The following is a 26,985-nucleotide window of genomic DNA, read 5'->3' as shown; positions in this document are numbered from 1 at the left end:
GACTTTTTTGTGTTGGGTAGGGCATTGATCCCGAGGGTGAGGGGAACGGAATATATGGCTATAGCCATTTCGGATCATGCCCCACACTGGGTAGACTTGGAGATAGGGGAGGAAACAAGAGGGTGTCCACCCTGGAGAATGGATATGGGACTAATGGCGGATGAGGGGGTGTGCTTAAGGGTGAGGGGATGCATTGAAAAGTACTTGGAACTCAATGACAATGGGGAGGTTCAGGTGGGAGTGGTCTGGGAGGCGTTGAAGGCGGTGGTTAGGGGGGAGCTGATATCAATAAGGACACATAAAGGGAAGCAGGAGAGTAAGGAACGGGAGCGGTTGTTGCAAGAACTTTTGAGGGTGGACAGACAGTATGCGGAAGCACCGGAGGAGGGACTGTATAGGGAAAGGCAAAGGCTGCATGTGGAATTTGACTTGCTGACTACAGGCACTGCAGAGGCACAATGGAGGAAGGCGCAGGGTGTACAGTATGAATATGGAGAGAAGGCGAGCAGATTGCTGGCACACCAATTGAGGAAAAGGGGAGCAGCGAGGGAAATAGGGGGGGTGAGAGACGAAGACGGAGAGACGGAGCGGGGAGCGGAGAGAGTGAATGAAGTGTTTAAGACATTTTATAAAAAATTGTATGAAGCTCAACCCCCAGATGGGAGGGAGAGAATGATGGAGTTTTTGGATCGGCTGGAAATTCCCAAGGTGGAAGAGCAGGAAAGGATGGGATTGGGAGCACAGATCACGGTAGAAGAAGTGGTGAAAGGAATTAGGAACATGCAGATGGGAAAGGCCCCGGGACCGGACGGATTCCCAGTTGAATTTTACAGAAAATATTTGGACTTGCTCGCCCCGCTACTGACGAGGACCTTCAACGAGGCAAAGGAAAGGGGACAACTGCCCCCGACTATGTCAGAAGCAACGATATCGCTTCTTTTAAAGAAGGAAAAGGATCCGCTACAATGCGGGTCCTACAGACCAATCTCCCTCCTCAATGTAGATGCCAAGGTCTTGGCCAAGGTAATGGCAATGAGAATAGAGGAATGTGTCCCGGGGGTGGTTCATGAGGACCAAACTGGGTTTGTGAAGGGGAGACAGCTGAACACGAACATACGGAGGTTGTTAGGGGTAATGATGATGGCCCCACCAGAGGGTGAAACGGAGATAGTAGTGGCGATGGATGCCGAGAAAGCATTTGATAGAGTGGAGTGGGATTATCTGTGGGAGGTGTTGAGGAGATTTGGGTTCGGAGAGGGGTATGTTAGATGGGTGCAGCTGTTGTATAGGGCCCCAGTGGCGAGTGTGGTCACGAATGGACGGGGATCGGCATATTTTCGGCTCCATAGAGGGACAAGGCAGGGAATTCCTCTGTCCCCATTACTGTTTGCACTGGCGATTGAGCCCCTGGCGATAGCGCTGAGAGGTTCCAAGGGATGGAGGGGAATACTTAGGGGAGGAGAAGAACACCGGGTATCTTTATATGCGGATGATCTGCTACTATATGTGGCGGATCCAGCGGAGGGGATGCCAGAAATAATGCGGATACTTGGGGAGTTTGGGGATTCTTCAGGGTATAAATTGAACATGGGAAAGAGTGAGCTGTTTGTGGTGCATCCAGGGGAGCAGAGTAGAGAAATAGAAGACCTACCGTTGAGGAAGGTAACAAGAGACTTTCGTTACCTGGGGATCCAGATAGCTAAGAATTGGGGCACATTGCACAGGCTAAATTTGACGCGGTTGGTGGAACAGATGGAGGAAGATTTCAAGAGATGGGACATGGTAGCATTGTCAATGGCAGGGAGGGTGCAGGCAGTTAAGATGGTGGTCCTCCCGAGATTCCTTTTTGTGTTTCAGTGTCTCCCGGTGGTGATCACGAAGGCTTTTTTCAAAAGGATAGAAAAGAGTATTATGGATTTTGTTTGGGCCGGGAAGACTCCGAGAGTGAGGAAGGGATTCTTACAGCGTAGTAGGGATAGGGGGGGGCTGGCACTACCGAGCCTAAGTGAGTATTATTGGGCCGCTAATATTTCAATGGTGAGTAAGTGGATGGGAGAGGAGGAAGGAGCGGCGTGGAAGAGATTAGAGAGGGCGTCCTGTAGGGGGACCAGCCTGCAGGCTATGGTGACAGCCCCATTGCCGTTCTCACCAAGGAACTATACCACGAGTCCGGTGGTGGTAGCTACACTGAAGATTTGGGGACAGTGGAGACGACATAGGGGAAAGACCGGAGCACTGGGGGGGTCCCCGATAAGAAACAACCATAGGTTTGCCCCGGGGGGAATGGATGGGGGATATGGAATGTGGCAAAGAGCAGGTATAACGCAATTGAAAGATCTATTTGTGGATGGGAAGTTTGCGAGTCTGGGAGCGCTGACCGAGAAATATGGGTTGCCCCAAGGGAATGCATTCAGGTACATGCAATTGAGGGCTTTTGCGAGGCAGCAGGTGAGGGAATTCCCGCAGCTCCCGACACAAGAGGTGCAGGACAGAGTCATCTCAAAGAAATGGATGGGGGACGGTAAGGTGTCGGATATATATAGGGAAATGAGAGACGAAGGGGAGACTATGATGGACGAACTAAAAGGGAAATGGGAAGAAGAGCTAGGGGAGGAGATTGAGGAGGGAATGTGGGCAGATGCCCTAAACAGGGTAAACTCGTCGTCCTCGTGCGCCAGGCTAAGCCTGATTCAGTTTAAGGTATTACACAGGGCACATATGACTGGAACACGGCTCAGTAAATTTTTGGGGGCGGAGGATGGTGTGCGAGGTGCTCGAAAAGCCAGCGAATCATACCCATATGTTTTGGTCATGCCCGGCACTACAGGGGTTTTGGATGGGGGTGACAAAGGTGCTTTCGAAAGTAGTAGGAGTCCGGGTCGAACCAAGCTGGGGGTTGGCTATATTTGGGGTTGCACAAGAGCCGGGAGTGCAGGAGGCGAAAGAGGCCGATGTTTTGGCCTTTGCGTCCCTAGTAGCCCGGCGCAGAATATTGCTAATGTGGAAAGAAGCCAAGCCCCGGGGGTGGAGACCTGGATAAATGATATGGCGGGGTTCATAAAGTTAGAGCGGATTAAGTTCGTCCTAAGGGGGTCGGCTCAAGGGTTTACTAGGCGGTGGCAACCGTTCGTCGAATATCTTGCGGAAAGATAGATAGGGGAGAACAAAGAAGGCAGCAGCAGCAGCCCAGGACTCGGGGGGTGGGGGGGGGGGGTGGCCTGAGACAAGGCAGTTGCCAATTAGGGCTAGTTTTTATTTATTTTTTTTTTTTTTTTTTTGTTATTTAATATTTATTTATTTGTTGTTGTTTTCTTTTGTTCTTGTTTAAATAAAAAAGGTCATTATTATCTGTATTGTTATAATGTTGTGTAAAGGATGCACAATGTACTGTGTTGGTTGACCAAAAATTTTCAATAAAATATTATTTAAAAAAAAAAAAAATGGTGTTTGTGTGTGTGGGGGTTGGTTTCAATTCCAACTGTGCTACCATTGTGCTTAGAGAGGACTACAATGTGAAGAATAAATAAATGGCATAAGAATATGGGTGTTGCTTAGCAACTAGTGCCTTGTAAGGAGGAGAAGCTTTTAGGTTTTAGGTGAGCTAAGTTGATTGCAGTTGGAAATAGGTAGTGAGTGAGAAGGCAGCTCTCACAGCTCTGTTGGAAGCAATTGGCTTAGAAGACGAAAGAGGGAACATCTCTCTCAGCTTTGCGAGAAGAAAAGCCATGTTATGGACTAACGGTTAAGAAAACAAGTGTAGAGAAAACAGCAGTTAAGGAAACTAGAGAAATGAAGAGAAGTTTCAAAGAAGTCTAAGGTTAAAGGTACTCATACAGAGAACTGTTCAGTCAAGACAGATCGCTCTGAGAGGCAGCTGAGGCACCAGAAAGATATCTGAAGTGATTTTCAGGTTTATAAGACATTACTACAGCCTGTGCAACACAAATTATGGAAATCGATGGCTGGATCACAGAGTTTGTGTAAAAGCAGTTAAGGCAAAGGAAACCGAAAAGGGGTTGGCACAAATTCCTGGACTGGATTCGCCGTTAAAGGTGACGCAGAAGCTTTGTTTAAAAGTTTCATTTGGAAAACCTGGTCTGGATTTCAGAAGTCAAACCGCGAAGGAAAGCATTATTATGAGATCTTAAAGTGTGTTTTTGGGAGTGGAGTTTGGAAACTCTCATGTGACCATGACCTGGGGAGATTCTGAGGGTAAATCCACAGACACTACTTGGGTCCAGAGTGGAGTGCGTTTGCCCACAGTCAACCTGTCTGCTTAAAAGGGGCTTTGTGTTAATGAGACCACTGTAGCTTAAGATGTATTTTGTAATCTCTGTTCATTCTAAAAATTGTGGGTAATTATTGAGATGAAATTGCATTATAATCCAATTTTTTCATGTTTAAGAAATTGGGTTTTGTTCGTATTAAAACTAATTAGTGGTCAGGCGACTCTATTCCTCCACATTCAAAAAAGTAAAGTTACAGTTCTTTGAGCCAGGATTCCAACTTGGGATCTTCCCGACCAGTATATCAACTGGAATCGTAACACATTACTGTTAGTAACTAAGCAGGAAATCTTCTACTAACAGCAATGTCCAGAATCCATTTTTGATGGTGTTTCCTGAGAAATAGAGTATTAGTGAAAAAAAGAGACAGTTTGTTGAAGTTATTGTCTTGCACTCATCTGGACAATTTGCAGGAACACCAATGAATTTGGAACTTGAAGGAAAACACCAACTTTATACTGCATGAGCAGAGTGATTGGTTGGTAAGTCGACTCTGATTGGTAGGGTCAATTGCCATGGAGAATACACAGTTCATGGCGACTGACAGTTAACTGCCAAGCATTGTTTGAAATTAAACCATGTAGCTTGACTCTGATTGGTCAAGGCACTGCCCTGAGGGAATGAACCAGTGAATTGCCTATCACTTATTTTGTTCAGCTCAAAGAGGTGCAATGTGTATACATGTTCTTTCAGTCTTCAAAGAACAGCGCCCTGCATATTAATAATGAAGCTTCCAGTACACGCAAGTGTGCCACACTGAGAGCTCAACTGACAATCTTGAATTGGTTGTCAGCATAATTCTTTGCACACTGAGGATTATTGAGCAAATGTTTTTCAATTGCAGTGTCAGATCTAATGTTGGACACTGTTTTGAGTTTTGCAAACAGGGGCTGGTTGGGTATGGACTGTACCTTGCCCGTTGAGACCACAGTTGGGACATGCCAGTCAATGGGACATACGTCCTGCATACCTGGCATCACACAGACACTGATATCCATATAGGCACATTACTCATTAGTGTCCTTTATGGCCTTACGGCAGCATCCTTACAGTGGAGAATACACTTGTGTTGTTTCATATAATAGCATGAAACAGCTTCCTCCACCTGCGGGTGCTCAGGTTTCATAGAATCATAGAATTTACAGTGCAGAAGGAGGCCATTCAGCCCATCAAGTCTGCACCGGCTCTTGGAAAGAGCACCCTATCCAAACTCACACCTCCACCCTATCCCCATAACCCAGTAACCCCACCCAACACAAGGGCAATTTTGGACACTAAGGACAATTTATCATGGCCAATCCACCTAACCTGCACATCTTTGGACTGTGGGAGGAAACCGGAGCACCCGGAGGAAGCCCACGCAGACACAGGGAGAACACCGCAGACTCCGCACAGACACCTCTTCCTTCCAGGATAATCTGAGGTAACTGGGCCCTTTTCAGGGCTGGGAGAGTCGGCCTTTGGCCTGTTCACGAGTCTGCACAATATGCAGCCTGAAATGATTTGATCGGGGTGTCCATTTTCCCACAGGATGACTTTGATGTCCCTATTTCAGCATCAAGCTGGCATGGAGAGCATAGGGCTCGGGCCCTGTTTACGAGGTTGCTGCCAAGGCCAATCTGATAGTGTGTGGAAGTGTAAAAATCCCAATGTGTACACTGACCGGTCAAGGTGGGCTTGTGATAGACCGAGGCAGAGAACAGCCCCCCCCCCCCCCCCCCCCCCCCCCCCCCCCCCCCACCCCCGGCAGATTTCACAACCAGCACATCAAGCAAAGGCAGATCATCTGACTGCTCCATTTCCAAGGGGAATTTGAGCCCAGGATGCAGCTCATTAAAACCTGTAAGGACACCGTTTCAGGCAGCTGCAGATTTAAATAGAGAAAACGGATCATCCACATATCGGAAATATTCAGGGAGTAAAAGGTCAGGTGTGATTCCACCAAAGACACGTTTCCACCAAAGACACAGAACCCAACAGAGTTGTCAGTGAGAGCTGGGCCCAGCGGGTATCCCATAGCAACACCATCGATTTGGGTAAACATCATGTCATTAAAACTCAACTGTGTGGGTTTTTGAGCTCATAAGCTAAATTAATACAGTGCGGCACTCCCTCAGTACTGACCCTCTGACAGTGCAACACTCCCTCAGTACTGACCCTCTGACGGTGCGGCACTGCCTCAGTACTGACCCTCTGACGGTGCGGCACTCCCTCAGTACTGACCCTCTGACAGTGCGGCACTCCCTCAGTACTGACCCTCTGACAGTGCAACACTCCCTCAGTACTGACCCTCTGACAGTGCAACACTCCCTCAGTACTGACCCTCTGACAGTGCGGCACTCCCTCAGTACTGACCCTCTGACAGTGCGGCACTCCCTCAGTACTGACCCTCTGACAGTGCGGCGCTCCCTCAGTACTGACCCTCTGACAGTGCGGCGCTCCCTCAGTACTGACCCTCTGACAGTGCGGCGCTCCCTCAGTACTGACCCTCTGATAGTGCAGCACTCCCTCAGTACTGACCCTCTGACAGTGCGGCGCTCCCTCAGTACTGACCCTCTCACAGAGCGGCACTCCCTCAGTACTGACCCTCTGACAGTGCGGCACTCCCTCTGTACTGACCCTCTCACAGAGCGGCACTCCCTCAGTACTGACCCTCTGACAGTGCGGCACTCCCTCAGTACTGACCCTCTGACAGTGCGGCGCTCCCTCAGTACTGACCCTCTGTTGTGCAGCACTCCCTCAGTACTGACCCTCTGACAGTGCGGCGCTCCCTCAGTACTGACCCTCTCACAGAGCGGCACTCCCTCAGTACTGACCCTCTGACAGTGCGGCGCTCCCTCAGTACTGACCCTCTCACAGAGCGGCACTCCCTCAGTACTGACCCTCTGACAGTGCGGCACTCCCTCAGTACTGACCCTCTGACAGTGCAACACTCCCTCAGTACTGACCCTCTGACAGTGCAACACTCCCTCAGTACTGACCCTCTGACAGTGCGGCACTCCCTCAGTACTGACCCTCTGACAGTGCGGCACTCCCTCAGGACTGACCCTCTTGACAGTGCGGCACTCTCTCAGTACTGACCCTCTGACAGTGCGACGCTCCCTAAGTCTGACCCTCTGACAGTGCAACGCTCCCTCAGTACTGACCCTCTGACAGTGCGGCGCTCCCTCAGTACTGACCCTCTGATAGTGCAGCGCTCCCTCAGTACTGACCCTCTGACAGTGCGGCGCTCCCTCAGTACTGACCCTCTCACAGAGCGGCACTCCCTCAGTACTGACCCTCTGACAGTGCGGCACTCCCTCTGTACTGACCCTCTCACAGAGCGGCACTCCCTCAGTACTGACCCTCTGACAGTGCGGCACTCCCTCTGTACTGACCCTCTCAGAGAGCGGCACTCCCTCAGTACTGACCCTCTGACAGTGCGGCGCTCCCTCAGTACTGACCCTCTGACAGTGCAGCGCTCCCTCAGTACAGACCCTCTGACAGTGCGGCACTCCCTCAGTACTGACCCTCTGACAGTGCGGCACTCCCTCAGTACTGACCCTCTGACAGTGCGGCACTCCCTCAGTACTGATCCTCTGACAGTGCGGCACTCACTCAGTACTAATCCTCGATGTCCGGGTCGCTCGGGGCCGGGGTCCGCTCGGGGCCGGGGTCGCTCGGGGCCGGGGTCGCTCGGGGTCGCTCGGGGCCGGGGTGCGCTCGGGGCCGGGGTGCGCTCGGGGCCGGGGTGCGCTCGGGGCCGGGGTGCGCTCGGGGCCGGGGTGCGCTCGGGGCCGGGGTGCGCTCGGGGCCGGGGTGCGCTCGGGGCCGGGGTGCGCTCGGGGCCGGGGTGCGCTCGGGGCCGGGGTGCGCTCGGGGCCGGGGTGCGCTCGGGGCCGGGGTGCGCTCGGGGCCGGGGTGCGCTCGGGGCCGGGGTGCGCTCGGGGCCGGGGTGCGCTCGGGGCCGGGGTGCGCTCGGGGCCGGGGTGCGCTCGGGGCCGGGGTGCGCTCGGGGCCGGGGTGCGCTCGGGGCCGGGGTGCGCTCGGGGCCGGGGTGCGCTCGGGGCCGGGGTGCGCTCGGGGCCGGGGTCCGCTCGGGGCCGGGGTCCGCTCGGGGCCGGGGTCCGCTCGGGGCCGGGGTCCGCTCGGGGCCGGGGTCGCTCGGGGCCGGGGTCGCTCGGGGTGCGCTCGGGGCCGGGGTGCGCTCGGGGCCGGGGTGCGCTCGGGGCCGGGGTGCGCTCGGGGCCGGGGTCCGCTCGGGGCCGGGGTCCGCTCGGGGCCGGGGTCCGCTCGGGGCCGGGGTCCGCTCGGGGCCGGGGTCCGCTCGGGGCCGGGGTCCGCTCGGGGCCGGGGTCCGCTCGGGGCCGGGGTCCGCTCGGGGCCGGGGTCCGCTCGGGGCCGGGGTCCGCTCGGGGCCGGGGTCCGCTCGGGGCCGGGGTCCGCTCGGGGCCGGGGTCCGCTCGGGGCCGGGGGACGCTCGGAGCCAGGCCGGGATCACTCGGATCCAGGCCGGGATCACTCGGATCCAGGCCGGGATCACTCGGATCCAGGCCGGGATCACTCGGATCCAGGCCGGGATCACTCGGATCCAGGCCGGGATCACTCGGAGCCAGGTCCGCTCGGGGTCGCTTGGAGCCGGGATCGCTCAGCGTCAGGCCAGGATTGCTCGCAGTCAGGCTGGGATCGCTCAGTCAGTGCTGTTTCAGTCAGCTTTCCTTTGCTTCTCACCCTTGGGCCAAGTGGTGCTGTGACTCAGTCTCTCAAATTGAATAAGGCCCACGAAGCAGGAGGGTGTGTTATTGCGAAGGGGGAAATTGTGGAGGGGTGCGGGGCAAAGGGGGTGAGGAATGCAGCAGAGGGAGAGGCGGTGGTGAGGTTGCACATGTTATGCAGGGGATTACATACCTTTGGGACACATCTGCTGCTGTGAATTTGCATTTTGATGTTTCTGTCACCGATGGCCCATGGTTAACCCAAGCAAAGGCCGTCACAGGAAGCACTCCAAATATCCTTAAATGGAGAAGATTTGGGGTGTAACACAACGGAGAGTGAGTCAGCAGGAAGCCAGCCAGAGACTCTCGTCTGGAATAAACAGCAGCAGCTCACAAAGACGGCAATCTTTCACTTTATACTCGGATTAGAATGCACAAAATTAGGTGGCACGATGGCTCAGTGGTTAGCACTGCTGCCTCACGGTGCCGAGAACCCGGGCAGTGGTTAGCACTGTTGCCTCACGGTGCTGAGGGCCCGGGCAGTGGTTAGCACTGCTGCCTCACGGTGCCGAGGACCCGGGAAGTGGTTAGCACTGTTGCCTCACGGTGCCGAGGACACGGGCACTGGTTAGCACTGCTGCCTCACGGTGCCGAGGATCCGGGCAGAGGTTAGCACTGCTGCCTCACGGTGCCAGACCCGGGCAGAGGTTAGCACTGCTGCCTCATGGTGCCAGACCCGGGCCGTGGTTAGCACTGCTGCCTCACGGTGCCGAGAACCCGGGCAGTGGTTAGCACTGTTGCCTCACGGTGCCAGACCCGGGCAGTGGTTAGCACTGCTGCCTCACGGTGCCGAGGACCCGGGCAGTGGTTAGCACTGCTGCCTCATGGTGCCAGACCCGGGCCGTGGTTAGCACTGTTGCCTCACGGTGCCGAGGACCCGGGCAGTGGTTAGCACTGTTGCCCCACGGTGCCGAGGACCCGGGCAGTGGTTAGCACTGCTGCCTCATGGTGATGAGGACCCGGGCAGTGGTTAGCACTGTTGCCTCACGGTGCCAGACCCGGGCAGAGGTTAGCACTGTTGCCTCACGGTGCCAAGGACCCAGGCACTGGCTAGCACTGTTGCCTCACGGTGCCGAGGACCCGGGCAGTGGTTAGCACTGCTGCCTCACGGTGCCGAGGACCCGGGCAGTGGTTAGCACTGCTGCCTCACGGTGCCGAGGACCCGGGAAGTGGTTAGCACTGCTGCCTCACGGTGCCGAGAACCCGGGCAGTGGTTAGCACTGCTGCCTCACAGTGCCGAGAACCCGGGCAGTGGTTAGCACTGCTGCCTCACGGTGCCGAGAACCCGGGCAGTGGTTAGCACTGCTGCCTCACGGTGCCGAGACCCGGGCAGTGGTTAGCACTGCTGCCTCATGGTGATGAGGACCCGGGCAGTGGTCAGCACTGCTGCCTCACGGTGCCGAGACCCGGGCAGTGGTTAGCACTGCTGCCTCACAGTGCCGAGACCCGGGCAGTGGTTAGCACTGCTGCCTCACGGTGCCGAGGACCCGGGCAGTGGTTAGCACTGCTGCCTCACGGTGCCACCCATCCCCCTTTATACAGAATAGTGAGCAGCATTTCCCTCTCCCCTCCACACATCACTCAGGGAAGTACAGCTTTGCACAATTCTGTACCATTCCTGATATAGGAAAGGGAGTTATGGCATTGGGGACAGTCAGGAATCTGGAAAGTGAGACCAAGAATAAGGGGCTGGATTAACCGCAGCCCCACGCCAAAACTGCGTTCAGCGCGAGAGCGGAGAATCCCTGTTTACATGGAAATCGTAGCCGGCGCCGCTCCCGCCTTTCTCCGGTCCCCAGAGAATCGCTCGCGCGCAATTTACATGGCGCAGCTAGGGAGCCATTGACAGAGGCCCTCCCAGCGATTCTCCGGGCAAAACTGGCCACGTTCCCGGCGGCGTGGTTCCAACCACGTATCGCGGGTTGGGAACTTTGGGTGGTGGCTGCGGACTCAGTCCACGGCTTCCCTGGTGGGGGGGCGGGGGGATCGAGCATTGGGGGGGGGGGGGGGGCCTCATGAGCGGCCGGGACAGCAATCGGGCGGCTCAGATCCGCGGGCGCGCGCCATCTCGGGGGTCCTGCATTTTTGATGTCGCTCGGCGGTCCGAGGCCGCCATGTCGCGCGCCGCTGCGGTTGCAGGCTGCGGCCGAGCGCGTGCTCAGACTTGCGACCGGACGTGCGGGGGGCCCGTATCCACAGCTGAAGCTGCGAGAAGCATTCTGGGGCCTCACCAGCCCCCTGCAAGGTAGGAGAATAGCTGTAGATCTTTCTGAGGAAAGTCAAGAGTGAAACGGCATTGCTCCATTTTTTGAGAATTCAGCCCAAGAACTTTGGGATGAAACAGGAAGAGAGAGGATTCAGGGACATCGATTCAAAGTTTTCCAAAAGTGTTTTGAGATTGCAAATTTCCAGCAGTCGGTCAATAGATAACGAGGGACAGGATGTTTTTTAATTGTTCAGGGATTGTGAGCGACGTTAGCAAGGCCAGGACTTATTGCCCATCCATCGTAGCGTGTGATGGTGACGTTCCTGTTGAATCACTGGTCATAAATTCAATGAGACTGAGTGAACATTGCACATCGCACTGCAGAATGAACTGGGCTGGTGAGGGGGTGGATTCACACCCAGGCTCAGACCAGCTCATAGGCTTCCTTCCCCAAACAACATTAATTAGCAACAGCCACTTTTATTGACTCCAGATTTATATTTCCAGATTTTATATTTTAAAATTTAATTCAAATTCTCAAATTACCCTCGGTGAGATTTGAACTCGAGTTTTTCGAATTACTGGTCCAGTAAAAAAAGCCACAATTCTGTTGCACCCCTCCTGTTCTTCATTATACACAACACTGGTTGGACCACATCTAGAATACTGTGAACAGGTTTGGTCCCCTTATCGAAGCAAAGATATGCTGGCATTGGAGGCAGTTCAGAGAAGGTTCACTATTGATCCCCGGTACAACACGGGGTTAGACACAGAAAAAATGCTCCTGTTACACTGACCCTGCCAAGCTCTCCCAGGGCAGATACAGTATACGCAAGTTAAACATCTTGTGCTAAATGCAGTGTTGCCATTTCCACCCGGTTTCCTCTCAATCTAACACACCGCTCACAGTCACCAATCCCACTTCAATCCCGTCTGTCTGACACCACAGAAAGCGAGCAGAAGGAATGCAGGCAGAATCCTTCCGGCTTTGGGCACAACTCCAAGCTCAACTGAAATAAAATGACCGAATTGCAGAAATATGCGGAAGTGCGGATTTGAGAGATCGGAATCAACACCGTTACCAACTTCCTTTAGGGTATTCCAGAATAGCCATGCAGACATTCCAGGGAGAGTAAATGAGCAGATCAGGGGGCACAGCTGTCTGCAAGTCAAAACTGAAATTGGATGTATTTTAAAAGCTTTTGATGCCAACCCACACGGCTAAAAGCTGCTGCTGGCACAGTTTTGCACATTTCTTCTTGCTTTCCCTGTGGGCATGCATTCTGTTGTATGTATTGGACATGGTCCAATGTGACACACTTTACTAAAGCTAGGGATTCCACCCAATCCTAAGCCTTGCCAGGCCAACACTCACAGTACATTACTAAGGAAAAGCTGCACTATTAGGAATATAGTCCTCGAGATAGCGGCACTGTCAGAGGGTCAGTACTGAGGGAGTGCTGCACTGTCAGAGGGTCAGTACTGAGGGAGTGCCGCACTGTCAGAGGGTCAGTACTGAGGGAGTGCTGCACTGTCAGAGGGTCAGTACTGAGGGAGTGCCGCACTGTCAGAGGGTCAGTACTGAGGGAGTGCCGCACTGTCAGAGGGTCAGTACTGAGGGAGTGCCGCACTGTCAGAGGGTCAGTACTGAGGGAGTGCCGCACTGTCAGAGGGTCAGTACTGAGGGAGTGCCGCACTGTCAGAGGGTCAGTACTGAGGGAGTGCCGCACTGTCAGAGGGTCAGTACTGAGGGAGTGCCGCACTGTCAGAGGGTCAGTACTGAGGGAGTGCCACACTGTCTGAAGGTCAGTTCTGAGGGAGTGCCGCATTGTCTGAAGGTCAGTTCTGAGGGAGTGTTTTGAATCCTAGATTGGACAAGTCCATCTTTTGCAGGGTGATCTACTTTTGTTTGGGCTGGTGAGACCCCTCGCGTTTGACGGTAACCAGATCCCCGCCACCTCAAGTGAAACTCTTCCACTGACCTTTTGCAAAGGGATCGACTGGGATGAAGTTGGCATTACCTAATTATTAATTATTACTGGACGCAAATGTTGATACGGTGCAGGGGATGGTTCAAGGATCCGGACTCTACATGGGTGCGGATGGAGGAGGTTTTGTGCATTGGGCGAAGTCCGAGGGGCCTGGTCACTGCGCCACTCCCGTTTTCCCTGCAAGGTTCTCTCCAAGCCCGGTGGTGAGAGCCACTTTGAGGGTCTGGAATCAGTTTAGGCAGCATTTTAAACCTGGCTCCGTGTCGCTGCTGGCTCCAATTTGCAGGAATCATAGGTTTGTATTGTCTGGCTTAGATTTATTGTTTACGGCCTGGGAAAGGGAGGAGCTGGAGAGGTTTCGAGACATGTTTCTGGAGGGTAGGTTGGCCGGTCTAGACGAGTTGTAAGAGAAGTTCCAGCTCCCAAAAGGGAATGTGTTCAGGTATTAGGAGCCAGACATGGATGTGCACAGTGCTCCTGTTAGAAAGCAGCATTTTCTGTCGGGACTTCAGGCACCAAGAAGGATGGGAGATAGTTGGGCGGTGGAGATACTGAAAGCAGTCCATGGATATGTATTCAACGCAGCAGATAAAAATTTGAGGAGGAAATCCCAAAAGACAGGAACTAAGTGGCTGGAAGATGGAAGAGCAGGAAAGTTTCAGAAAGGAAATCAAGCAGACGGAGATGGCAGTGGGGAAAGGAGACAGGGCAAATGGTAGGAGTGAAGAAACCAGAACCTGAGACAGGAAGTGTCAAATCGATTAACTGGAGACAGAATCAAGGCAATTGCACAAAGACTGGGACACCAGGAATTTTATCCCAAGTCCAAATGACTCATCGTCAGAAACCAAAGAACCTTTCTGCTGAAGAGTCATATTGGACTGGAAAAGTTAACGCTGTTTCTCTTTCCACAGAAGTGCTCAAACCTACTGAGCTTATCCAGCATTTTCTGTTTTTACGGCACGGTGGCGCAATGGTTAGCACTCGCGGCACCGAGGTCCCAGGTTCGATCCCGGCTCTGGATCACTGTCCGTGTGGAGTTTGCACATTCTCCCCGTGTTTGCGTGGGTTTCGCCCCCACAACCCAAAGATGTGCAGGGTAGGTGGATTGGCCACGCTAAATTACCCCTAATTGGAAATAAATAAGTGGGTACTTAAATTTTTTTATAAAATAGTGTCCATGGGTTGCGGTGTGGGCGGAGGAGTGGATCTGCACAGTGTGCTCTTTCGGAGGGTCGGCGCAGACTCAATGGGCAGAATGGCTTTCTGCCACCCTGGAGGGATTCTATGATTCTGTTTCTTCAACAGGATGCTAATGAGAAATGATCCAGTAAAAAAAAAGCAAAATGCTGGAAACCTGAAATAGAAGCAGGAAATGCTGGATAAACTCAGCAGGTCTGGCAGCATCTGCAGAGAGAGAGAAACAGAGAGTCCATTTGGCTCTCCGACACTGAAATTATCCAGTATACTTTGTGACCTGGCATTTTGACCAAGTTTATGTCGGTGAGATTAAACGCTCGTTTATGCATTGCTAAAATGGCAAATCAAATCATAGAATCTACGGCACAGAGACACAGGCCCTTGGGACCAAACTGGTCCACGCCACCCAAAAAGCCCATCTAAGCTAACCCCATTTGCCTGCATTTATAATAATAATAATAATCTTTATTAGTGTCACAAGTAGGCTTACTGCAATGAAGTTACTGTGAAAAGCCCCTAGTCGCCACATTCCGGCGCCTGTTCGGGTACACTGAGGGAGAATTCAGAATGTCCAATTCACCTAACAGCACGTCTTTCGGGACTTGTGGGAGGAAACCGGAGCACCCGGAGGAAACCCACGCAGACACGGGTAGAACGTGCAGGCTCCGCACAGACAGTGACCTAAGCCGGGAATCGAACCCGGGACCCTGGCGCTGTGAAGCAACAGTGCTAACCACTGTGCTACCATGCCGCCCTGGTACTATCATTTGGCCCATATCCCTCTAAACCTTTCCTCTCCATGTATCTGTCCAAATGCCTTTTAAATGTTGTCAATGTCCCTGCCTCAATCCTCCGGCAGCTCATTCCACACCTACCATCCACTGTGTAAAAAAAGTTGCTCCTCGGGTTCCCATTAATTCTTTCCCCTCTTAACTTAAACCTGTGCCCTCTAGTTTTCCATTCCCCAAACCTGGGAGAAAGACTGAGTGCATTCACCCTATCCATGCCTCTCCTGAAGTGGGCAATCTCAGCCCAGTCACACTGCCGTGTGCTGGGCACAAATCTCTGATCAGACTGTCTAAAACACACAATGTCCTGTGCCACTCATTCCTCACGGTATCCTATCACATTCCACATGTTCCCTCTCCATGGAATTTCCGACAGTCCTTACTTTAGGAAGTACATGTGCATACCAAACATTTACCAGCATGCCAGAAAAACAGCAGTATTTGATGGTACTGTTACTGCGTTTACAGATGAAATACTCTCCAACCCTCAATCTACAAGCCAGTCCTTCTCAGCACAACATTCAAACTTTCAAAGTGTAATCACAGGTTGATTAAATTAATTTCGCATAATATAAACTATTTTTAGAATCATAGAATCCCTACAGTGCAGAAGGAGGCCATTCGGCCCATCGAGTCTGCACCGGCCCTTGGAAAGAGCACTCTAATTAAGTCCGCAACTCCATCCTATCCCCATTACCCCACTTCACCTTTGGACCCTAAGGGGCAATTTATCATGGCCAATCCACCTGACCTGCACATCTTTGGACTGAGGGGGGAAACCGGAGCACCCGGAGGAAACCCACGTACACACGGGGAGAACGTGCAGACTCCACACAGTCACCCGAGGCTGGAATTGAACCCGGGATCCTGGAGCTGTGAGGCAGCAGTGCTAACCACTGAGCCGCCCTAACAGTAGAAACGATACAGAGTTACACCAAGTGTAACTGGGTTTTGCCGGAATGTGTAGCAGAGTCTCATTCCGCACGGTTTATCTCACTCCATCAGCATACACGTCTGTTCCTTTCTCCCTTATATTAATCGAGCCCCCAGCCCTTAACTGCATCCACACTATTTGCCTCATCCACTCATGTTACACCCAAGCCTAAACACCGCACTGGTGTAGAGTCCATATCTCATCGGATAATAAATAATTTCTTCAAATCGTTTCAACATAACCATCGGTGACACGTCAAACAACAAATCCAAACAACCCCATGGCACTATCGGATATCCCGGTTGTAATCGTCCCCAAACCAATCTCGAAAACAAGGTGACCTGGTCATTATCACGTTGCTGTTTGTGGGATCTTGCTGTGTGCACATTGGCTGCTGAATTTCCAACATCACAACAGAGAGAACACTTCAAACATACTTGACTGGCTGGAAGACACTCCGACATCCTGCATTCGAAAGGCATGTCCTCCTTTCTAACAAGGCACCGAAACCTTGGCTTCCTGCCCCGCTGGCAGAGCTCTGTACACGTTGGGCATGTTACACAGACACTTTACTGCAGTGCCCAGCTGTTCACTTCAGCTCCACTCAGAACCACATCCTCCCCCACTTCACTGTTTAATAACCCCAGTAAGACGGGGTGAAAGCGGCTCAGACAGTCAGAGAGGGGGGGGGGTCTGGCTGCCCACGAGCTGACACTCACTCACCCCTGGTTCAGGTCATTCTCCGTGTTGTCGAGCCAGAGCCGCACTGCCACGGCATTGCCCTCTCTGCACTGGGTAAAGATGTCATCCATCCCCTTCTTCTTGTCCCAGCTGCTCCAACTCTGCTTCCGTTAAATACCAGGAGAAGACAATCTGAATGTGTTCCTCAAACTGGGCACAGACATCCACCAGCTCCGATCGAGAGTCCAATCTCACCAACAACACGATCTGAAAGGAAACAGGCAGCGTTCAGATACAAAGGCCAACACAATCCATATTACACAGCTGCTGGCCCACGTGAACTTTACCCAGGTAACCAATCAGCTATTCCTCTCCCCCTTCAGAGTTAACGTTTAGAATCCCGATGACTCTCCTTTAGAACGGTTCATACGGACTCAAAACTTTAATTTTGAGTAATTAGGGGCTGTTTAGCACAGGGCTAAATTGCTGGCTTTGAAAGCAGACTAAGGCAGGCCAGCAGCACGGTTCAATTCCCACACCAGCCTCCCCGAACAGGCGCCGGAATGTGGCGACTAGGGGCTTTTCACAGTAACTTCATTGAAGCCTACTCGTGACAATAAGCGATTTATTTCATTTCATTTTTCAATTGTTTCTCTCTCTCTGCAGATGGTGCCAGACCTGCTGAGTTTATCCAACATTTCCTGTTTTTATTTCAGATTTCCAGCAAGCCCAGTTTTTTGCTGTTGCTTGTGTTTTTTTATTCATTCATGGGATGTGGGCTTTGCTGGCTGGGCCAGCATTTATTCCCCACTCCTCACTTTGAGTGCATTGCAAAGGACATTCTTTTTAAGCGTGCCCCCCATTGCTGTGGGTCTGGAGTCGTAGCGGTGAGTGTACTGGGTGAAGCGGTGATTGTGCTGGGTGAAGCGGTGATTGTGCTGGGTGAAGCGGTGATTGTGCTGGGTGAAGCGGTGATTGTGCTGGGTGAAGCGGTGATTGTACTGGGTGAAGCGGTGATTGTACTGGGTGAAGCGGTGATTGTGCTGGGTGAAGCGGTGATTGTGCTGGGTGAAGCGGTGATTGTGCTGGGTGAAGCGGTGATTGTGCTGGGTGAAGCGGTGATTGTGCTGGGTGAAGCGGTGATTGTGCTGGGTGAAGCGGTGATTGTACTGGGTGAAGCGGTGATTGTGCTGGGTGAAGCGGTGATTGTGCTGGGTGAAGCGGTGATTGTGCTGGGTGAAGCGGTGATTGTGCTGGGTGAAGCGGTGATTGTACTGGGTGAAGCGGTGATTGTACTGGGTGAAGCAGTGATTGTACTGGGTGAAGCAGTGATTGTACTGGGTGAAGCGGTGATTGTACTGGGTGAAGCGGTGATTGTACTGGGTGAAGCGGTGATTGTACTGGGTGAAGCGGTGATTGTGCTGGGTGAAGCGGTGATTGTGCTGGGTGAAGCGGTGATTGTGCTGGGTGAAGCGGTGATTGTGCTGGGTGAAGCGGTGATTGTACTGGGTGAAGCGGTGATTGTACTGGGTGAAGCGGTGATTGTACTGGGTGAAGCGGTGATTGTACTGGGTGAAGCGGTGATTGTGCTGGGTGAAGCGGTGATTGTGCTGGGTGAAGCGGTGATTGTGCTGGGTGAAGCGGTGATTGTGCTGGGTGAAGCGGTGATTGTGCTGGGTGAAGCGGTGATTGTGCTGGGTGAAGCGGTGATTGTGCTGGGTGAAGCGGTGATTGTGCTGGGTGAAGCGGTGATTGTACTGGGTGAAGCGGTGATTGTACTGGGTGAATCGGTGATTGTACTGGGTGAAGCGGTGATTGTACTGGGTGAAGCAGTGATTGTACTGGGTGAAGCAGTGATTGTACTGGGTGAAGCAGTGATTGTACTGGGTGAAGCGGTGATTGTGCTGGGTGAAGCGGTGATTGTACTGGGTGAAGCGGTGATTGTACTGGGTGAAGCGGTGATTGTACTGGGTGAAGCGGTGATTGTACTGGGTGAAGCGGTGATTGTACTGGGTGAAGCGGTGATTGTACTGGGTGAAGCGGTGATTGTACTGGGTGAAGCGGTGATTGTACTGGGTGAAGCGGTGATTGTGCTGGGTGAAGCAGTGATTGTACTGGGTGAAGCGGTGATTGTACTGGGTGAAGCGGTGATTGTACTGGGTGAAGCGGTGATTGTACTGGGTGAAGCGGTGATTGTACGGCACTGCAAGGAGATTGTGCTGGTAGTTTGCTGGCCTGATGAACAGTTTGCCCCTTTCTGACTCCCCAATGCTCCCTTGTGACGGTCAGGCAGGATGATGAGTTTAGTGCTGGCTCTCTGTCAGACCACTCGAAAGGTGAAAAGCATTCCCCCTCCCTGCCCCCCTCTTTCGAGCCTCCAAAACGCGACAGGACTCCGCATCTTGCTGAATACTCCCTCACACATTAAAATCAGACAAAACCTCACACCGCTCAAGAATGCAATCACCAAATGCCCTACCTGAAACCTATACTGTTTTTATAATGGAAGAAAGTCACAGTTCTATTATTGAAACATGGGATTATTTTGTGAGTTCAAGTTCACTCCAAAAGAAAAATGTCGAAGTGGCTGAATTATGTTGTGTTTCTCATTTAAAGATGGAATGAATTTGAAATTTGGAAAAACAAAGTAAAATCAGGCAAAGTTACAGCCATAGGAGGTCATTGAGCTCTTTTAGTCTGTTCTGCTTTTCTGTTAGATTAAGGCTGACTTGCATCTTAACTCCATCTCACTACCTTTCTCTTATACCCTGAAAACTTTGTCTGAAAAATCTTATCAATCTCACAACTGAAAACTTCAATTGAGCCCCAGCTTCCACAAGGTTTTGGGGGAGACCGTTCCAGATTTCCACAGCCGTTTGTGTGTGGAGGTAGTTCCTCATCTGCCCCCGAATAGCCTCGCCCCCATTTGAAGATTATGCCCCTCTTGTTCTGGGTCCGCCCCCACCAGAGAAAATAGTTTCTCTCTATCGCCCTGTCAAATCCTTTAATCATCTTAAACACCTCGATTACTCCTCGATACCGCAGGAATATCCGCATCTCAGCGCAATGCTGGCGGACTGGGCGAGCAGACTGCAGATTAAATCATTTTGTCACTAATTCGTCCCACCCACATTGGCAACCTGATCGTTCACACGCCAACCAAATCGAGGTGACTCTGATAACGCAAATGGACCAAGTGGTTTTTAAAATTAAGGACAAATTTTCATGGTTTGAGTTGAGCCGATGCAGACTCGATGGGCTGAATGGCCTCCTTCTGCACTGAAAATTCAATGATTCTGTGAGGTTCAAGCCCCCCCTCCAGAGACAGGTGCCCACTGAGCAGGCAGAGAATGGAGAAATTATTGGTATTCGGAGTGTGTCAGTGCTTTAGCCACAGGGTGATGTTAGACGTTACGCTGTATGATCCACTTACCGCTGTCTACCTGACAGCAAAGAGGAAAGTGAGTGCCTTAGTCTCCCCTGTCTGTACACAGTCCCTACATCCTCAGATACCTTGTAATGCCTCCTGACAGCAACTAGACACCCAACGCCCGGAGGAATTACTGGTGATCCTGGTGGAATCTTAGCCCCAGAGATGCGATATACAGGCCCACTGGCATGTGGGTGCATCCTAGTGTCCATCAATCAGGTCTCAACTATGGATCAAATACCACCCACCGCATGGTTGGTCTGGTTTGTGAGAGTCAAAGGCACTATAATGGAGTTCGATGGGTGGTTCGTGATCTCTTTAAACAATTACCTTCCAGCAACTGCCCCAACCAGGTGGGCTCTGGGTACAGGGATTCACTCTATATAGTCAAGAGCAAGATGCAGACACTTGGCTAGTCTATGTCTCCAAATCGTGCCCAGGCTAGTCAGCCAAAATATCCACCCACGTTTGCACTGTAAATTCTATGATTCTATGATTCTAAAAGAGCTGAATAATTCCCATCTCCGGTGTCTATGATGCATCCCCGGCACCACAGGAAAATCAAAGTCACAAATGAAGCCACCCTGGAATGCTCGTGTGGACTGAGCAAAGATTGCATCACTGGTTTGAGCTCGTTTACAGGACGGAAGATGGCTGCATCCCCAAGGGTATGTTGTAGCCATGTAAAATGGCTGACTCCCGATTAGAATAGTCAAACCCCGATTTAAAATGGCGAACGGAAGAGGCTGATGGGAAAATCAGCCAACAGGACTCAAACGGACAGCTGCACGAAAAACAGTGTATTCGCCTCTGGGGAAGTCAGCCCAGACCGATACCTGCAGCCATCAACATCACAACACCCCAGCCTTCTGCATATTAATCAGCCATCCCCGGGAACACAAATTAGCAATTGAAAGCCAACCCAGACCTTTCGGCGCCAGCAGGGGCTGACACAAAGAAAGGTAAACGACCACCCCCCGATCAAGGAATCGCTCCAGTATTGGAGCATATCGAACCAAGTGATTGGGACCAAGTCCAATCACTTGGAACCAGGTACGAGGTCCGCCCCGAGAGGCGGGAAGCCCCTGGGGACCATAAGAATAGGGGCCAAGTTCAACTCGACCCTTCTTTTCCTGCTCGCAACCTTCAAGACCCTTCTACAAGAAACCGTAAGTTTTACTCCAGCGATCGCTACCAGATAGGCACTCCTGACTATCGACTTGTACCAGCTTTTGAATCCCGCAGGCTCAGAACCAATTCGAAAGACCATTCGTTTCCCTGACCTGGTGGGCCATTTCCAAAAGTTAAGTATTGGCCTTTTAGTGGTAGGTAGTAGTCTAGAAGTAGGATTATTGTATAAGTATTAATTGCTGTATATAATAAATGAGCGTTGATTTAACTCTTACTAAGCGGTGTGCTGCATTATTAATCATTACTTGGACTTGAACCACGTGGCGGTATCAGAAAGATACCTGGCGACTCATGAGCAAAGGTGACAGAATAAGAATAAGTAAACTAAGGCTAAAACGAGCAACAATGTTAAATAGGAAGGTCGCCTGTGATGGCTGAATCCCTAAGGGTATGTTAAACGGGGAGGTCGCCTGTGATGGCTGCATCCCCAAGGCTATGTTAAACGAGGAGGTCGCCTGTGCCACAATACCAGGCGGGCACCCCAAGGATGCTGTTCAAAAAGACATGAAAACCTCAACATCAATCAGGACAAGTGGGAAACTGACAATTGATGCAAATGGTGACTCCAGCTGTGGGCAAGAACTCACCACCGCGCTGACATGTGGTTTCAGAAGTCCCAAAGCACCAGTCATTCCAGGACCTCAGCAGAAATCATCCTGCACCACCAGCAAGGGACAACTTTGTGTCTGGCACTTGTAACAGACTTTGCCCGTCGAGAATCAGTACGTTCAACTCTCAAAGGAAGTACAGCAAATGATCTCATCTGATCTGACCAAATTTCTGATGCTGCATTCCTATCATCTTTCTCATATGGAAGCATAACAATCATCCCTATTTTAGTTTCCTTGCATTCTCCTTAAACACCAGAGAATATAGACACAATTTACTCAACCTCGCATCCCTTTGGACTGTCTCCATTGCAAGTATATTCCTCCTTCAATCAGAATTCAGTTCAAAAGGAGGCCATTCGGCCCATCGATTCTGCACCAGCCCTTGGAAAGAGCACCCTACTTAAGCCCACGCCTCCACCCTATCCCCGTAACCCCACCTAACCTTTTGGACACAAAAGGGCAATTTAGTATGGCCAGTCCACCTAACCTGCACATCTTTGGGCTGTGGGAGGAAACCGGAGCACCCGGAGGAAACCCACGCAGACACGGGGAGAACGTGCAGACTCCGCACAGACAGTGACCCAAGCCGGTAATCGAACCTGGGTCACTGGCGCTGTGAGGCAGCAGTGCTAACCACTGTGCAACTGTGGCACTCAATTAGCAGAACAAAATTGCGCACAGTATTCCAGGTGTCAACTCACCAATGTCGCAAGATTTTTTTATATCTGTAATCCAACCGCCTTGCATACCATTTGTCTTCATAATTGCTTGCTGTACCCGCATGCTAACTTTGTATTCCTTGTACCAAGTTCCTCCGAACGTCAACATTAACAAGTTTTACAGCTTTGGAAAATATTCTGCTTTTCTATTCTTACAGCCAAGTTGAATACCCACGCACTTCCCCGTTATACTCCATCTGCCACCTTGTTGTCCACTAACCTAACCTGCTATATGTCTTGCTGCCTCTTTGTGTTCTCCCCAAAGATTGCATTCCCACCTAGCTCTGATTCATAGGTGACTCTTAACTGCCCTGTGAAATGACCTAGCAACCACTCCATACAAGGGCATTTAGGGATGCACTGCAAGGCTTGACTGCTCACATGAAAGAACTTGAAAATGTCCATCCATCCCGAATCTCTGCTTTCTGTTGGGGCAGCACGGTGGCGCAGTGGGTTAGCACTGCTGCCTCACAGCGCCGAGGTCCCAGGTTCGATCCTGGCTCTGGGTCACTGTCCGTGTGGAGTTTGCACATTCTCCCTGTGTTTGCGAGGGTTTCGCCCCCACAGCCCAGAGATGTGCAGGGTAGGTGGATTGATCAAGCTAAATTGCCCCTTAATTGGAAAAAATGAATTGGGTACTCTAAATTTTTTTTTTAATCTCTGCTTTCTGTCAATTAACCAATCTTCCATCCAACCTATTAATGTTTTGTGTGGCTCCTGTAGCAATCTGGGATGGCCAGTTCCTGATTACAAAATGGACACTTTGCAAAGATTGCAGGGAAAATGGACAATGCTGAGAAAACAAGCAGGTTCAGAGATTGTCTGTATATTGGAGCCGCACCTCCCACACAAGACCAAAACTGTAGGCCCATTAGCATACTAATGGCCCATCTCCGGGAACAAAAGAGTAATATTTGAGTAACCGATACTAAGGCAGACACCCCGGCGCCAGAGGAGACCGAAACAAAGCAGGCCAATGGTCACCTAGGACACGCCCAGCCATCAGGGCGCCCACCCCTTTATTGGAGGAAATCAATAGGAATGGTCGAGAAACGGCCCAATTGATTGGGGCCAAGTTCAAGGCCCGCCCAAAAGAACGTGAAGCCCCTTTGGGTATAAGAAGGATCCCCCAAGAGAGAATCGCGCTCTTGGACCCGGCTCTCACCGAGGAGAGACCTGCCCAACAGCTGCACCAGAAACAAGTCCAAGGTCAACGCTCGCTACCAGGCAGACGACCTTAGCTGTTCCCCCGTACCAGTTCGACTCCAGCAGCCTCAGATCCGAACAACGGCCATTGTTCCTCTGACTGAGTGGGCACCCGAAGCTAAGTATAGGTTTTAGCAGTAGTGATAGTTTAGTCTGTAGAGTTTCGTGCATGAGCATATTTAATTGTGTGTGTAAATAAATAAGCATTGACTGTGAATTAACTGGTGTATCGAGTCTTTGATCAATATTGGGTTTTGAACCTTGTGGCGGTATCGAAATATACCTGACGACCCTAGAGCAAACGTAATTAGAATTAAGGAAGGCGACCATATTGACCGCCATATTCAGAGCTAACCAAAGCGAGCAACACTCCTTATTGAAAACTACATATACAACGTTTACTATCTACCCTACGAGATATATCCTCAAAAACCTCGAATACATTTGTCAAACAGGATTTCTCTTTCATAAAACCACACTGACTTGTTCAAATCATACTCTGCTTGTCTACGTGCATTGTAAAGACTTCCTTCCACCAACCTGCTTTTGAACTTTAGCGACATTCCTTCACTGTCACTGACTCAATATCCTGGAACGTCCTGCGTTAGGAAGGGAGAATCACCAAACTGTCCCAGCACAGAAGGGGGCCACTCAACCATGGGGCGGGATTCTCTCAGCCCAGGCCATGCCGGAGAATCGGCGGGCGCGAATCGCGCGACGCCGGTCCATCAATTCCCCAGAGAGCGGAGAATCGGGGCCATTAGCGCCGGTCGGAGCTGCTCAATGCGGCCCCGATGCCGATTGTCCGCCCGGCCATAAAAAAACATCTGAGTCCCGCCGGCGCCATCCACGTGGGACCTCGGTGTGCATCCATCCAGGGGCGGCCTGGGGGGGGTAGGGGGGTCCGATCCCGGCGGGGGCCTCCGCTGTGGCCTGACCCGCGATCGGGGCCTACCAATCGGCGGGCCAGTCTCTCGGGCCTCTTTTGCACTGCACTGGCCCATAGCCCTACGCCATGTTGCATCAGGGCTGGCGCGGAGAAGGGAGCCACCACGCATGCGCGGAATCGCGCTGGTTGAACTGTGCATGCGCGCATTGGCGCCAGTCGCACCGTGCATGCGCAGACCCGCGCCACCCATCTGGTGCCAGTATCGGCAGCTGGTGCACCTCCAGGCCTCCGTGTTGCTCCAGTGCCATGCTGGCCCCTGTAGGGATCAGAATCGCTGCTCCTGGGGGCAAGTTGACACCGTCATGAAACGCAACTTCGTTGACAACGGCATCAACACTTAGCCTCAGGATCAGAGAATCCCGCCCATGGTGTCTGCACTGGCTCTCTGAATGAGCAATTCACTTAGTATCATTCCTCGCTTCTCGCTGTGACCTGGCACCTTCCTTTTCAGATAATAATCCAATTTCCTTTTGAATGCCTCAATTGAACCTGCCTCCACCACACCCTCAGGCAGCACATTCCAAGCAGCAGATCTGACAGTTCACTCCAAGCAGCACTGTGGGTGTACTGACACACGAGCTGCAGTGGTTGAAGAGGGTAAATCATCACCTCCTTCTCAAGGGCAATTAGGGATGGGCAATAAATGCATTAAAAGAATAAAAAGGTGTGGTTTAATGCACTGTTTTTGAATTATAGCCACTTTGCAGAAATTAAATACCAATTTAAATTTAATGTCAAAAGTACAAAGGCCTCAGTCAGTGAACATAGAAAATAGGAGCAGGCCATTCAGCCCCTTGAACCTGCTCCACCATTCAGATAAATCATGGCTGACGGTCCATCTCAATGCCACTATCCCCATATCCCTTGATATATTTAATATCTAGAAATCTATTGGGTTCTGTCTGGAAAATATTCATAAACATTACAACACGCACTGTGGATAAAGGGCAGCCTGTAGATGTACTGTATTTGGATTTCCAGAAAGCATTTGACAAGGTGCTGCATCAAAGGTCATTGCAGAAAGTAAAAGCTCGTGGTCACGTAGGGGGTAACATACCCCCTACGGGAGGAGGAGCAAATGCAAGGTAGCTAAACTTGTAGATGCAAAGATAGATCGGAAAGTTTGTTGTGATGAGGACAGAGTGGGCACAAATCTGGCAGATGGGAAAATGTGAAGTTGTTCACTCTGGCAGGAAGAATAAAAAAGCAGAGTATCACTTAAATGGAGAGAATTCAGAAGTGCAGATGGGTCTCGGTTTCAGGACTGAGGGGCAGAGGGGTCTCGGGACTGAGGGGTCTCGGGACTGAGGGGCAGAGGGGTCTCGGTCTCGGGACTGAGGGGTCTCGGGACTGAGGGGTCTCGGGACTGAGGGGCCTCGGGACTGAGGGGCCTCGGGACTGAGGGGCCTCGGGACTGAGGGGCAGAGGGGTCTCGGTCTCGGGACTGAGGGGTCTCGGGACTGAGGGGTCTCGGGACTGAGGGGTCTCGGGACTGAGGGGTCTCGGGACTGAGGGGTCTCGGGACTGAGGGGTCTCGGGACTGAGGGGTCTCGGGACTGAGGGGTCTCGGGACTGAGGGGTCTCGGGACTGAGGGGTCTCGGGACTGAGGGGTCTCGGGACTGAGGGGTCTCGGGACTGAGGGGTCTCGGGACTGAGGGGTCTCGGGACTGAGGGGTCTCGGGACTGAGGGGTCTCGGGACTGAGGGGTCTCGGGACTGAGGGGTCTCGGGACTGAGGGGTCTCGGGACTGAGGGGTCTCGGGACTGAGGGGTCTCGGGACTGAGGGGTCTCGGGACTGAGGGGTCTCGGGACTGAGGGGTCTCGGGACTGAGGGGTCTCGGGACTGAGGGGTCTCGGGACTGAGGGGTCTCGGGACTGAGGGGTCTCGGGACTGAGGGGTCTCGGGACTGAGGGGTCTCGGGACTGAGGGGTCTCGGGACTGAGGGGTCTCGGGACTGAGGGGTCTCGGGACTGAGGGGTCTCGGGACTGAGGGGTCTCGGGACTGAGGGGTCTCGGGACTGAGGGGTCTCGGGACTG

The 26,985-nt window shown here is 52.1% G+C and overlaps 1 protein-coding gene across 1 annotated transcript in view; it reads right to left on the bottom strand.

Annotated features, from left to right (window-relative positions):
• The window catches only part of ilk (integrin-linked kinase), a 284,664-nt gene that overhangs the window by 253,870 nt on the left and 3,809 nt on the right, over positions 1-26,985 (bottom strand). The window contains exon 2 of the mRNA XM_072477562.1: positions 16,883-17,107. Coding sequence (XP_072333663.1) covers positions 16,883-16,971 — 89 coding nt within the window. The 5' untranslated portion in view covers positions 16,972-17,107. The remainder of the gene's footprint in view (positions 1-16,882; positions 17,108-26,985) is intronic.

This window comes from Scyliorhinus torazame, chromosome 15 (genome assembly GCF_047496885.1).
Source record: "Scyliorhinus torazame isolate Kashiwa2021f chromosome 15, sScyTor2.1, whole genome shotgun sequence".
Taxonomy (NCBI): Eukaryota; Metazoa; Chordata; class Chondrichthyes; order Carcharhiniformes; family Scyliorhinidae; genus Scyliorhinus; species Scyliorhinus torazame.
The sequence above is the reverse complement of the archived record's forward strand: the minus strand, read 5'-3'. Positions and strand labels throughout refer to the sequence as shown.